Source organism: Cryptomeria japonica, chromosome 5 (genome assembly GCF_030272615.1).
Source record: "Cryptomeria japonica chromosome 5, Sugi_1.0, whole genome shotgun sequence".
Taxonomy (NCBI): Eukaryota; Viridiplantae; Streptophyta; class Pinopsida; order Cupressales; family Cupressaceae; genus Cryptomeria; species Cryptomeria japonica.
The window spans coordinates 18,376,781-18,392,217 of NC_081409.1; the positions used below are offsets into that span (position 1 = coordinate 18,376,781).

The window sequence follows — 15,437 nt, forward strand, 5'->3', positions numbered from 1 at the left end:
AATGGTCATCTTAGTTGGTTTAGTAAGTTTCCTTTTCTGTTATTTACTATTATTTCTTTTTAGAAACATTGTCTTGTAATCTATTATAAATAGAGCCTTTCATCTCTATTGTATATATCAAAACACTATTTCACGGTACTAGAGCAGGAAAGTTTTTGACAGATTTCTTTAAAAAATTCATCTTCTCCTGGAATTCTTTTTCCAAAAATATTTTTTTGGATGGTTTTTTTTTTTTTATGAAAATAAAAAACTTGACTTTCTTTAGCTATGAATCGTGAGGGTTTTTGGCAGCAGCTGGAGGATTTGTTAAATCGTGGGATGTTGTTCTGCAGGGAACACAACAAGGTTTTTTCCTCTGTCTGCAGATAGCAACGAGTTTTTCGGGCTGCAATGAGGGTTTTTTCATTCTGTGTCGGTATTTTTCTCAGTTCTGATCACGTGATGCAGGTTTGTTGATGAAAGAGGGTGTTTTTCTGAAATGGCATAGGTTTGTTGTTGCAAATCGAACTAAGGGTTTTTAAAAATTCACGGTCATTTTCTACGATTTTCTTCTGTGCAACAAGAATTTTTCCTGTGCAAAGGCTGCATTTTCTACAATTTTCTTCTGTGCAACATGAATTTTGCCTGTGCAAAGGCTGCATCTAGGGCTAACAATCTGAAGCTGGGTCTTTTTTTTCCCCACAGCAGTGTTTTTTAAACGTTTTTGGATGGGTTTCTTTCTACAGAGTCTACACTTCTTCCTGTGCGGCATCTAGAGTTTTTGACAATTTTGTTAAAAATGCTTTTAATCCACAGCTAGGGTTTCTATTCTAGGTATTTTCTATTTCCCTGTGCACCTAAGGTTTTTCATGTGGCACGGGATTTGGTTTTCTGCAGACGGATCGTGGATCATTTTTTAGTTTTTACCTGCAGAATATTTTACCAGTTTTTGGATAAAATTGAGGGTATTTTTTTTATGGCTGTCTTCTACATTTTCTGCGACAGGTTTGGCCATGTTTTAAGGTATTTTACCACGTAAAGTCTGGTGTTTTGCTGCATGAAGGTTTCCATTATGGGTTGTTTTGTTTTCCACAGTTGCGTCCTGTATTTTGCAGTGTGAGGATGTCTATATTAACTGGGATTTTGAATGATTTTTCTCCTAAAAATCATGGTTGGTTTTTCGTTTTTTGCGCGATTTTTTCGTACAAAAATCATGGGTTCTTTATCTGATGAAGAGTTTTCTGATTTTTTCCACAAAAAAATATGGAAGGGTTTTGTATGATTTTTTCCATAAAAATCATGGAGGGTTTTGCATTATTATTTTCCTATATACAGTGGTCGAGAGTTAAACCAAGATTTTTGCCGATTTTTCACAAAATCATATGTTTTCAGCATGAAATCGAGGGTTTGACGGTTTTTTCCACAAAAATCGTGGTTTTTGCAGTTGTTTTAGGTTGCAACTAGAGTTGTTGGGGCAAACAGTGTTCATCTACAAAAAAAATTGATGATCATTTGAAAAAATCGTGGCTCTTTTTATGGAGTAGTGGAGGGTTTGATGATTTTCCTCAAAATCGTGGTTTCAATTTTTTGTCAACAAAAATCAATGTTTATCTTAGTGATATCCAGAAGTTCTACAGAACCAAGGAGGATCTCAACAGGCTCATGTTGCAAAGCGTTCTAAAGAGAAGGGGGCAGCCTTCTATGCATTTGTGGCCAAATGACCTACAGATTATGTCACATCTTTTGTAGGTTAGTTAGTAGAATGACCATAAGGGAGGGTATTAAAACTATATTGTAATTATTGATATAATGGTCATCTTAGTTGGCTTAGTAAGTTTCCTTTTCTGTTGTTTATGATTGTTTCTTTTTAGAAACATCGTCTTGTAATCTATTATAATTTATAAATAGAGTCTTTCGTCTCTATTGTATATATCAAAATACCATTTGGGACATCCCAAAGTTTTTGAGATGTTCAAAAGACCTTGTGTTGTTTCCATACCATCCTAGGGATTTACTAGCATCCCCTCAATGTCCCCAACAAGAGAAAACACGAGGATATATCCTCTCTAGCAGTGGTGGTGAGGGCTGTAGAGCAGCAGGAGGACATTTCATCTCCATCCCTGCATCCTAGGACGTCCCCATTCAGAAATGCTAACAGGAACAGTTGTCTTAATAGTATGGTTTGCCTCCAATACCATTTAAGTATTCCTTCTTTCTTCCAAGTTCATCCATTTGTACACGACATCATATCGTCTTTTGTTCAAAGCTTTGACACCAATCAAATCATTATCATGACATGGAGAAACCATGGGGACATCCCAAAGTTTTCCAGACGTTCAAGAAACTTCATGGAGTTTCTACACCATGTGTAATGTCCCATTGATTTTTGTCCTTAAACAATAATTCTAATTTAAAATGAAAATTGCACTACAAAAATGATGAAATTCTATTATAATATTTAACTTATAATTCTATGAAAATTTCTGAAAATGGAACTTATCTTGATTTTCTGCAATAATTATCCTGATAATAGCTTTGTCAAATATTATGAATTTATTATAAAATTCAGATTAATAATTCTGAAAATAAATCATATCTTGAAATTCTTTGGAAGTGATTTAAAATCTGCTGAAACGGAGGTTTTCATCCCTAACTCTGCAGTGGCAAGATTAAGGATTTTTGTCCTTAACTTGCCAAGAGTATTTAAGGGTTTTCATCCATAAAACTCTTAGTTCACCTAGGAGGGTTTCATCCTTCAAGGCTTACCAAGGTTTAGGTTTTCGTCCAAATTTGATAAGGAGAAATAAGGATTTTTTTGCCCTTAGATCTCTTTATGAACTTGGGAGGGATTTGTCTTCCTTATTTGCAAGTCACTTCCTCAAATTCAAGACTGATTGCTTGATTGATTGATTGCTGATTGCTTGATTGATCTTTGCTGATTGATTGATTGATTGATTGATTCCTTGATGAATTGATGATCTGATTTGATTCATGTTTTCTGATCGATAAACTGGTTTGCCCTTTATATCCATTTCTTGAAGGAGTCACCACCCTTCATCGCTGCTTTTTGAGAATAATAATTTATTTCCAAATTGATTCATTGACTGATTCCTTTTATACCTTTAATGCTTCAATAGTCTTTTAACTCTTTATTTCATGCCTTTTGACCATACATTATACTTAATTAAATTTTAATTTTATAAATTATAATTATATTATAGTTTTTTTGTTTTTTTTTATATTTGAATTTATTATTAATTATTATTAAATCCTATTTCAAAAAGGGGGCATTACACCCTCTTGGGAATGTCCTAGCATCTCCTCAACATCCCCAACAGTGGGGGTGTCTCAGAAACATCCCCTTTATATGGGTAATACCCCGAGGGCATTTCCCTTTTACTTTTTAGTAATGGTAATGGGGAGCAGCAGAGGTATGTCTCATCCCCATCCCTGCATACTAGGGACTTCCCCATTTTAAAAATGACTTGTTTTTAGTGTAGGACCATTCCTATGGAGCAATGATATGAAATAACGGTAACAGTTTTTTCCTACAAATATTTCATCATTAGATTTTCCTTAATATTTCCCATTTTAAACCTGAGTAATTGAATTCCGTTTACACTTTCATGTAAAAAGAATGCTACTATGCTATGAGTAATTTGACAATGACATCACTTCTTTGAAAGTTTCAAGTTATACAAGATGAATTAAAAAACTAATTGAAAGTCGGACTTGCCCCTTTGCTCAGTACTGTTGGAAATACCTGCTGGGGAAATTGGATTTCCAGCAAGTGGAACCTCAGAGTCTACAAGAGTGGTTCATTTCTTGGCCCAGATTTGCGTACAAGGGAATGTTTAGTAGCATGTGGCAGGATCTTCCCTCAACAATAGTTTGGGAACTCTGGAAGAAAAGGAACAGAAGGATCTTCAAGGATCAGGCAATGCCTCGGGAAGTGTTAGTGTCAAAAATGGAAGCTTCAATAGTAGAGCTTGTCAATGAAGCGGCCAAAAAGAAAACAAAAAAATCCAATGTTTTTACAAACAGAGACAACGATGTTATGGAAAAATTTCCTGGTTTGAGGGTCCCAAGGGGACATGAATTGGCTGATCTAGAAAGCTCAGCAAAACAATGCCACAGTCTGGCAAGCCTCCGAAAAAGACTGGATCAAAATAAATTTTGATGGTGCCTCACTGGGAAACCCAGGGAATGCAAGGGCAGCCTGTGTGGCCCGGAATGATCAAGGCCTCATTGTAGGGAAATCGGCTGAGTACATCAGAACAACAACAAATAACATTGCAGAATTTAGAGCAACTTTGAAAGGAGTCGAGCTTGGCAAAACACTGGGAGCAACAAAGCTTCATCTCGAGGGAGATTCTCTTCTAGCGGTCAATGCAATCAGAAACAAATGGGTGGTAAATTGGCAGCTTGAGAGATGGCTTGCTCCCATATTAGAAACACTAAAAGGTTTTGTCGAATATAAGATTAGTCACATTTTACAGGAGGGAAATGGGACGGCTGATGACCTAGCGAAGCAGGCGGCTGAACACAAGATCTCTTTCGAATCAATTCACTTCGTAGCATGGTTGGGGCTGATACTTGATGGATTGGGAAAAGATCGTGAGGACAGTTATAGTACGCAAGAACAATTTCCCACATGACCTGACAGGTGTGGATATGACAAGGGAGGTCACAATGCTCGATCACCCATCTTTAGAAACGTAGCCAAGTGGCGGGTTAATCATAACCCGACTTCCCAAGAAGAGGAGATGTTGAGTTAGGAACAGTACGTTCGCGAGGTGGCAAAGTATCAGGCCTCCATGTCACCGCGAGGTGATTATGGGAAGGAAGGGTAGCAACTAGGCCTTTTATAAGGTACGGCTCGGATGGTGCGATCATTAGGGCAGGTATTCATTTCGTCCCACAGATTTTTTCGGTGAAGGATTTATATACATGGAGAATATGGCGGAAGAACCACTTCATTTTCTTCTGCCTTTGAGTGACCTGGAAGCTGTAGCGATGGATACTCCTATGCTCTTGGAAGCAACCAAGCAGCAGATGTCTTTCCTAGGAGAAATTTCGGAAAAACGTTTGCTCATGGTGATGGAGTTGAAGCATCCCCTGATTCTACATGCGATAAAGAAGGTTTTGGGGTAGGAGTTCTTGCGAGCGGCACACAAGTATAGAGTAAATACGAACATAATGGCAATGTTCTTGGCTTTGCATCCAGATGGGCATTTGCAAGCCCAAAATGAAGAAAGTATGCCAAATGCTTTTTTGGCATTCCTTTCTCGAAGAAATTGATGCAGTTCTGGATAATATTGATGAGCAGAAGCGCATTCCGTTGGTTCACCAATATTACATGACTCGGGATGCGGGGGGGATGTGAGGAAATTCTCAATCGTACAAACCATGGAAATGGAGAACTTCAACCGTAGTCATGCAGAAAAGAATCGGAATCTATCTTACGGACAGCCTTACCAGGCCGGAGACATGATTTGGGGAAATTCATGAAGGAGGAAGGTTTGCAAGGTCGAAGGGATATTGGGGTGGATGAAAATGGTGCGATTGAGGCAGGGAATGACTGGGGTCTTGCAAAGGGGAATTGTGGATTCCAAACGACATGAGACTCATTGAAGAGATGGCTACAGGGGAGGCACATGTGGGATGCGGTCGGGACTGCCCGGTCATTGCTCAGGCAGCTGCAGCTCAAAGTCTCTATGAGAATATCTCAGGCTCTTCGGAGAGTGAGTGACCTCGCTGTCTTCTTCTCTGGTAAACAGTTTCCTTTTTTGGTCTAGTTCCTCATAGGCTTGTGCACAATACCTTACAAACAGTAGCGGAGTATGTATGTTATCTATAGGTAGAAGATTAGCTATATGTAGATGGTCCTTTTCCTCTGTACCCAGATTTCGCTGTTCTTTGGGCAGAGGATGTCAAGTGGACATAGATTGCCCTTTTGGTTCCTTTTTGGCTGTATGTCTGCATTTTGGATAGGAGGGTAACGGCACACAGGCACCTCCTTCAACTGTACCAACTTTATTATCAATACAGGAGCTGGACAAAAAATTGAAAGTCCAGATATTATTACCCTGTGCAATTTGTTGCACAAAATATTAAAAACGGGTTACTACATTCAAGGTCTTTGCTAGTACCTGGTATTCATTCTATGAAAGACCCCTAACTAATGAATACAAACCCCCAAAAAACTGATACACGCCCAAAAATATTGATACGGACCCAATACAGCAAAAATTCTAACAGATGAACCTTTTTTCAAGTATTGGATAGCAGACAAATCTTTACACTTGAAAAGTCAAAGAAGGGAAAAACCAATATTTACTTTTAAAATATGCATACAATAACGAATCTATCATGGTTATGTAGGTTTTATGTGAAACTATGGTGAACAAATTTTCAAAATTTTTTCAACCACAAATCTCGTTATTAGAATTTTTTTAATTGTGTGAAATAATAATCAAATGGCTACAAATAGCCCATAGAAGATAGCCTCTCCAAAACAACTTGATATAGATCCAATGCAACTTGATAGAGACCCCAAAATATTACATACAGACACAATACAAAATTGATTGAAACTCAAGACCAATCAATTACAGACCCTAATTGAGTTCATTCTAAACTCTTTTCCCTCCATTGTCTTTTACATTTTTCAAAATCAAATTATGTTAAAGATAGATTTATAAAAAATTCTTAATGGCGAGCGAGGAGCGGCAGTTCGAGTACGAAAGGCAGAGGACAGAATGCGAAGTGCAGAAGGAAGTCTGCAAAGGCTGCTTGGTGGAAGGCAATCTCCAGCAACAGACAAATGACCGTAAACAGGGTATAGCCGATGGGAAAGGCAAGGAACTACCAGTGGATAGGCAGACAAAGTGGCGAATATTGGAAGTTGACTGGAACAACCAGGGGCCAATACACTCACTCTGTAATAACAATGAAATCGCAGAAGGAAAGGATAATACCCCAAATCAGAGCCCTACGGAAGAAAGCAATACGCCGAGGCTGGTAGAGATCAATTTAACGGAGGAAACTGTCGATGACAAATGCATTTGGGAGGACCTCGCAGTTATTGCTAGAATCATTGGCCCGAAGAAATCTAAGCAAAGCATCAACCCTTGGATAAAGGAGAATTGGGGTGATCAAGTGGCGGTGAAATTTCTGCCAAAAGGCTTTTTCGTGGCCATCTTCACAGAGAAAGGAACAAGGGACCAAATTTTAAGCTCAAAGAATTGGTTTTTTGAAAAATTACCACTTTACATCCAGCCTTGGGCACCCAACTTTAACCCGACCAAACTCGCAGTCTATGAAACTCCGGTATGGATCAGACTGTTTAATCTCCCAATCAAGTATTGGGGGGACCAGTGCCTTGAGAAAATAGGGCGAACGCTCGGTACCCTTCTGGAGATTGATGAAGAAATTATTGAAAGCGATTCATACATATACGCCAGGATGAAAATAGCAGCGGTCGAACAAATTCCTTCCCACATAAAGCTTAGAACAATCAACGGAATTTGGAAACAAGGCATTGAAATTGAGAAAGAGCTCTTTGTTTGCCAAAGATGTGGAAGCAAAACCCATCAAGCCAAAAGGTGCAGAATTTTTGTGCATAGGGCATATAATACTAAGCAAAGGACAGAAGATAAAGAAAAAGCATTGTGGTTAAAGAAAATAAATGAGCAAAAACAGAGGCCTACTGCGGTAAACAAATCACTGCCTGATGCAAGTGTGTGTCCTGTACCCAACTCTCAACCCTGTCAGATAGAATCGGAAATCAATAATGTAGAAAGAGTGGCTATTCCAAGCCAGGAGATGTCTCCTATAATATGATCCTAGGTCGTAAACATTATCGAGGAAGGCACAAGCGATGCTGAAATGAGTAATTCAGACAGAGAGGGTGAAGATGATGTCTTGGATAACCTAGATCCCAGATGCATTAGCCAATCAGTGAATACTCTCCGGGGCAAAGCAAAAGGGGTTAAAGGCAGAAAAAGCAATAAACAGATCAAAGAGGAGAAAGCATCAGAAAAAGCTATTGTGAGCGTTTTGGAATATATGAAGAACTCCAAGGGAGGCAGCCCCTCCCTTGGACAGAAATGAGAATCACATCTTGGAATGTAAGGGGCTTAACAGCCCCTGACAAAAGACACTTGGTCAAAAGGTCTTTGGCCAGGTTAGAATCTGAAATGATCTTACTTCAGGAAACCAAGTTAAATGGGCATAAGGTAGCTGAATTCATCAAATTCTGCAATAAGTGGGAGGGACTGTTTCAGGACGCCAGAGGATCTGCTGGAGGCCTGGGAATCTTGTGGAACTCATAGGTTTTTGAGGTGATCCCATTGGAGTCCAACGAATTTTGGATGGCATGCAACATTGTATATAAACCAGGAGGTTTCGGTTTTCCTCTGTTTAATATCTATGGGCCGATTAAGATAGATGAAAAGCTAAGAGTTTGGACAGGGATACATGAGCAATTGCTATCATTAGAGAGGAAGAAGGCAATTCTGGCTGGGGACTTCAATGCAATCTTAGATATTGATGACAAGGAAGGAGGGTTGAGGAAGAGCACAAGAGTAATGGAAGACTTCAGAGAGTTCATTTCGAACTGTCAAGTGGTGGATGTTATTCCGAAGAATGGTAAGCTCACTTGGACTAATAGAAGACTTAACTTCTCAAAAATCTCTGAAAGATTGGATCGCTTTTTGTGGGGGAATGGTGGATTAATGGTAGCTTCTCCATTGACACTAGAATCATCCCGCAAGCTAGATCGGATCACCTCCCAGTCACTTTGTCTATTAATCATAAGGCTCCTAAAAACAGAAATTACTTCAAATTTCAGAGTATGTGGTGGAGGGACCCTAAATTCATCGAGCTACTCAAAACATGGTGGCTGGAAAGCAACATCTTTTCGGGCTCCCCTAGCTTTTGTTTTATAAAGAGAATTCAATATATCAAAAACAATATTAAACACTGGAACAAGACCTCATTCAAGAATATATTCTCTGAGAAACTCCGAATAGAAGAAGAATTGGAAGAAATCAACAAACGAGTTATGCTAGTAGGGATGGTCAGGGATGACTATCTGAAAGAAAAGCTTCTTAAGGAGCAGTATGCGGAATTGCTAAGCAGAGAAGAAGTCTACTGGCGAGACAAATCAAGAGCATTATGGATCGCTGAGGGAGACCGTAATACAAAGTTCTTCCATGCAACCTCAAAAGGCAGAAGGAATTAGAACAAAATTACTGCAATCTTGGATGGTGAAGGGATTTTGAGAAGTACTGAGGCTGAGTTAGAACAAGCGGCACTTGAACATTTTGTTAAATTACTGGGGAATGATTGTCAAATAGGAGATGCATCAGATAACAGGCTCTCTGAGCTTGTGCAGAAGCTGGTAACTGTGGAGGAGGCTAAAATGCTCTGTGAACCGTATTCCCTAGAAGAAATTAAAAAGGCCACTTTCGAGCTCCACCCCCACACGGCTCCAAGCCCGGACGGTATGACAGCTGAGTTTTATCAGAAGTGTTGAGACTTTATGGGACACGATGTATGGTTAGTTGTAGAAGAATTCAGGAAAAAAGGGAAGTTTGTAAGAGAAATGAATAATACAGTCATTGCTCTAATCCCCAAAAAACAAGAATGCACCTCAATACATGATCTGAGACCCATATCGTTATGCAACACCATATACAAAATCATCTCGAAAGCAATGGCCAACAGACTGAAGAAGCTTCTACCTCACCTCATTTCAGAAAATGAGAATGGGTTTACCCCCGGAAGAGAGTTAGCGGACAGCATTATTTTAGTGTCTGAAGTCATGCATTCTATTCATAAAGAAAAATCAAAAGGTATGATCATTAAGCTTGATGTTGCAAAAGCTTATGATAAGGTGGTATGGCAATTCTTGGTTAAGGTTCTTAGTTGCTATGGTTTTCCAAAGGAATGGATTGACTGTGTTAGTTTCTGCATCTCCACGGTTAGTTTTTCTTTGCTCGTCAATGGTGCGATTTGTGGCTTTTTCAAAGCTACCAACGGATTGAGGCAAGGGGACCCTTTATCCCCGGCCCTCTTTGTACTCATGGCAGAAGTTCTTAGCAATCTAATTAAAACCAAGCAGTCTGCCAGGCATTGGAACAGTGTACGAGCTCATAGATCATTAGAGCCCATCACACATTCACAATTTGCTGATGACACTATCTTGTTTGGTGAAGCAACAATGAAAGAAGCCAAAGGAATTAAAGAGGTACTAGATGAGTATTCGAAGTTGTCAGGCCAGGTAATGAATGTGGATAAATCGCAGATTTTCTTTTTTAACACTGAAAGATTATTACAGAACCGCATTTCGCACTTGCTTGGCTTTCAAACTGCTGTTCCGCCCATCAAATATCTTGGGATCAGAATCAACATGGGATGTAGGCAAACGCATATTTGGGAGGATGTACTTAATTCTTGCAAGATCAAATCGGAGCAATGGAAGAATAGATGGCTTACTCAAGCTGGACGGCTACTAATGATAAAGTCTGTGCTATCAGCTGTTCCAATCTATCGTATGCAATGCTTCCAAATGCCCAGTTCGGTTGGAGCAAAATTAGATGGACTATAAAAAAGTTTGTGTGGGACGGGGCCAAGGAGCATAAGAGGATACCTTTGATAAATTGGGATACAATGTGTATGCGGAAGGAGGATGGGGGAGCAAGGCTAAGGAAAATGAGTCTACAAAACCTGACACTAGGAGCGAAGTTGTCTTGGAAAATGTACAAGAACCCCAATAAACTATGGTGCAGGATCTTTCAGAAAAAGTATTTGGACTCTGACAATCCTGAGCGTATCTTCACAATTGCAGACGCAGACAGGGGCTCTCCCACCTGGAATTTCCTCTGGAACAACAGGGGCATAATAACGAATCATATGTCTTGGAAGATTGGCAACGGAATTAGAGCCAAATCTGGCAGGACTCATGGGATGGGGAGCTGCCGCTAGCAGAATGTTTCGAAGATCAAGATTGGGTCAACACCATCGAAACTGCTATAGGCACGCAAGTTGCCAGTTACTTTGAGAATACTGAGTATCATGGTATGAGGACTTGGAGAAAGATAACTATTGGCAATTCGCAGATGTGTAGAAAATTAGAAGAATTACTTAGCAACAGATCAATATTAGCGTCAGATGAAGAAGACAGATTGTTCTGGTGCGCAGCAAAGTTAGGGGAGTATAGTGTGAAGCTAGGATATGAAGTCCAAAGGCATCAAGCTCTGAATCCGAACTGGCCCAGCAAGTTGTGTTGAAACAGGTGGGTGCTGCCCAAGGCAGGGGCATTCCTATGGATCGCACTGAACGGAAGGATACTCACTAGAAACAGGCTGAAAACTATAGGCATACAAGGGCCAAGTTGGTGCGTGTTATGCAACATTGGGGAAGAAACAGTGGACCATCTACTCTTCAATTGTAGGTTTGCCCACAGCTGTTGGGATTGGTTCCTAGGAATGGTTAGCCTATATACAGCTAGAAGCATGACTCTAAAAGAATTTCTTGTCGCATGGCCACGATCCAATTAGTCAAAATGGGGAGTCCTATGGTTGATCGGCCCAGCAACGATTGTTTGGGCTATCTGGAAAGAGAGAAACAAACGGATATTCAAAGAATCGGCCAAAACAGTGGAATTAGTCATAGACGATCTTAAGAGGGGCATAGAAGAAGTCATTTGTGGTAAGTCACGAAATGTTAGAAATTTCAAATTCAATGATTGGGATATGGAAATGGAAAGAAATGGGTCCTTCAAAAATGCTTTATTCCATTATCCCAAGAGAAGAATCAACAGGAAAGAGGTCAGATGGGAAAAGCCTCATAACAATTGGGTAAAACTCAACTTTGATGGGGCCTGCAAAGGCAATCCGGGATAGGCTGGCTTTGGAGCAGTTATTCGAAATGAGGATGGGAATGTGGTGTTTGGCACATATGGCAATATTGGCTGCGCTACAAACAATGAAGCAGAAATAAGAGCTCTCGAGGTCGGGCTTTTACTCTGTAAAGAGAAAGGTTTGACCAATGTACAGATTGAAGGTGATTCTCAGATAATCATAAATGGGGTGACTACTGGTAAATTACTTAATTAGAAACTAGCTAAATGGCTGCCTCGCATTCGGTCCTTACTCCAAGCAATTAAACCGTATGAAATAACACATATACATAGGGAGGGAAATCAAGTAGCTAACCTATTAGCCAATCTAGGAGTCAACTCACAGGCTGCAGAAGTGTCAGTTGATCCCAAGGCATTGAGTTCAGATATTACAGACCTCTGCAGGAAAGACCTATTGATAAGGAAATGCGACGGAGTGGGATGATGGTCCTCGGAACTAGGCTTGCGGATGTAGGACAGATGGAAGAAGTCTTATGCACCTTATGCAGGTCAAAATCCTCGAAAGGCGTAGTGACAGCAGTTCTATCTGCAGAGGATAGGTAGAGGTGACGGACTGGCAGATTCTTGCAGATTATGGGATCTAGGTAAATTAGGCAGGAAGAATCTTCTAGAGCTTTGTAAGACTTTATATTGGCCTTTGCAAAAGCGGAATGCATGGTTAGTAAGGCGCTTTGAAGGATTTCTCACACCGAATAGCGCAAGAGTTGGACTGAGATTTATCCATGGCTTATTTTGGCAACATTGGATGCACGAACTGTGAAGAAACGTTGGATACGCAGCTTCGCAGCTTGTTTGTCGCAGAGGTTTATGTCTATGATGCTATAAAAGGGCTCGTCGGGATCACACTAAACTTTGATCGCCACTAGTGTGATGGTACGATTTATGAAGCCGTCCTTATACCCTTGGTCGACATCATTGAGTGCAGGGAAAGCGCAGTGGAGATTCTGAGTGGCTTCGTCAAGCCAGTCAACTACAACAACATTGCAGATTCCATCTTAAGTCTGCCGGAGAACGAATGGATTAGCATACTCAAAACTTATTTCCAGCCAAGCTACTTTCTGCCATCAGATTCTGAAGAAGAAGAAGAAGAAGAGGAGGGTGAGGATGATGGGAGCCAAGAATCAGATGCCAGTGAAACTAGTCAGGCAGAGCGCAGGTGCGTAGAGAGGGAAGAGTTGAAGGAAATGATGAGAACATTTGGGGAAAACGCATGGGAAGTGTTTAGATGTGCAGTGCAGAATGGCAATATGGCTCCTTTTCGCAGAATAACTAACTCAGAAACATGGTGGCTCTAGGCTGGAGCCACGGCCAATGTAATCAGCATCAGGGAATATGCGGGGGTTATCATGCAGACCCTCAATGGGGAGCAGTAATAACCATATATGCCCCTGTCTGTGTCTATGATTAGGATGGAAGGTAGTAGTACTCACTGCAGATAGCAGTGTTTGGTTATGGTAGGTAATAGTAATCACTGCGGAAGCAGTTTTTGTGTATGGTCCTTCTTTAAGCAATACAAGGGTGCTATCCCCACAATGATAGCTCTGGCCATTAAAAATAAAAAATAAAAAAATTACAGACCCTAACATATTCAATGGAAACCAAAACTGAAATTCATGAAAACCCAAAACAAATAGTTATAGTCCTAAAAACAATCAGTACAAACCCAATTACAAATGATTGAAACCCAAAACACATTGTTAACGACCAAAAAAATTGATTAGACCTGATTCATCTGGTAAAGCCTCAAAAAGAAATTGATACAACCTCAAAACAAATTGACACAGATCCGAAAAAAAAGGTATAAGCCAAAGAGAAATTGATACAACCTCAAAACAAATTGACACAGATCCGAAAAAAAAGGTATAAGCCAAAAAGAAATTGATGTAAACCCAAAGAACTATCAGTACGTATTAAAAAGCAATCAACACGAACAAAAAAAAAAAGTTGATGACACTAAACAAACTGATAGGTGCCCAAAAAGAAAATTCTGATACGCACACAATTCTCGAAACAATTTGTGAAACACATAAATATAACAATTTAATAGAGATACAAATTAAGCATACACAAACCCAAATCAAGCTGATACAAATCCAAATGCAAATGATAAAGACCACAGAAACATTAAAGCTTAAACGGCACGTACCACTATAAATCCAATACAAGAAAGTAATATCAATAAGAACCCAAAGTAAAACCATCGAGACAGAAACAAATCGATACATAACCCCAATAGCATAGATAAAAATATAAGTTGATACAAACCAAAAAAATTGATACTCAGTCCAAGAAACGATTGATACAGACTCGAAACATCTCATACAGACACCCAAAAAATTGTATCGGTCTGAAAGTATAAAGACTCAAAAGAGTTATTAAAAACCCAGAACAAATTTATACGAGTAGCAAACAAATTGACACAGACACAAAACAAATCAGAAACCCAAAATAAATTCATGCTGACCCAGAATAATTTCATACAGACCAAAAACAAATGATAGAAACCTAAAAAAGATTGATATGGATCCAAAACAATTGTCAGAAACCAAAAACGAAACAATAGAAACCAAAAACAAGTAGATAAGGACCCCAAAAAATGGATAAGAACCTAAAATATTGCTACAATCTCAAAAATAATTAGACACTGAATATTATTTCAATTGACTACCATCAAACTCTTGAGATTATGTATAACTCGAAAAATAACTCTGACTTCTATAAAACCCTTGAGATCGCATTTGGATAGAAATTCATACCTTTCTGAGGAGACGTTGTATTGAACGAATCTGATTTCTTAAGGAAGCTGCTTTGGCCTTCTTCTCCTTCTTATCCGCCTCTTTACTGCGCACTCCCAATCCATTGGGAGTGCGGCCGGAGACTCTCCGCTTGCCATAAGCTCCATGAGCCATAATATTTCACGAAATTGTTGTCGCCTGCACTTGTAAACTGCCTATGAAAAAACTGTTCTGCAAATTTTGATATGCGAATGTAGCAAGTGAGACATTTTGTTATGCAGTTAATGTCTTTTGGGTATTCTTCAGAAATGCGTATGTTCAGGTTCTGTCTCAGACTGGTAATATATATTGTTCGGTAGAAAAACCCCTCATTAAACTCCACTAATTTGAGGGTTTTTATCATTGGGAAGGAAATAACTCGTCTCATATAAATTATCTCATACAATATAATTTTTAGATTGATGTTTTAATTGGTTGGTAGGGCATTGGGTTAAGAATGTGATTATATTGCATTTTCAAGATTCGAATTTGTTGGATGTGAAATTAAAAAACATTATATTATGACTGATAAATCAATTAAACTACAATCTTTTGATTGAATGAATGAATAAATTAAACTTGCATTCTTATGTTTCTTTAAAAAAATTATGTAATATACGTTTAGAGATATCAAATTTTAAAATAACTAATATTCATGAATATAAAATAAATTAATATTGATTATTAAATATAAATCTAAAAATTACTTATCATAAAAATAATTTAAATCTAAATTGAAAAATAACTTTTAAAAT

General features: G+C 39.0%; 1 protein-coding gene across 2 annotated transcripts in view; it reads right to left on the reverse strand.

Moving 5' to 3' along the window:
* Positions 1–15,052, reverse strand: part of LOC131078001 (rRNA-processing protein EFG1) — a 40,915-nt gene extending 25,863 nt beyond the window's left edge. Inside the window, exon 1 of one of the 2 annotated variants that reach the window (XM_058015619.2) lies at positions 14,665–15,052. In XM_058015619.2, coding sequence (XP_057871602.2) covers positions 14,665–14,817 — 153 coding nt within the window. In that variant the 5' untranslated portion in view covers positions 14,818–15,052. The remainder of the gene's footprint in view (positions 1–14,664) is intronic. The other variant, XM_058015618.2, reaches the window with a different exon arrangement.
* Between the last annotated feature and the right edge of the window lie 385 nt (positions 15,053–15,437).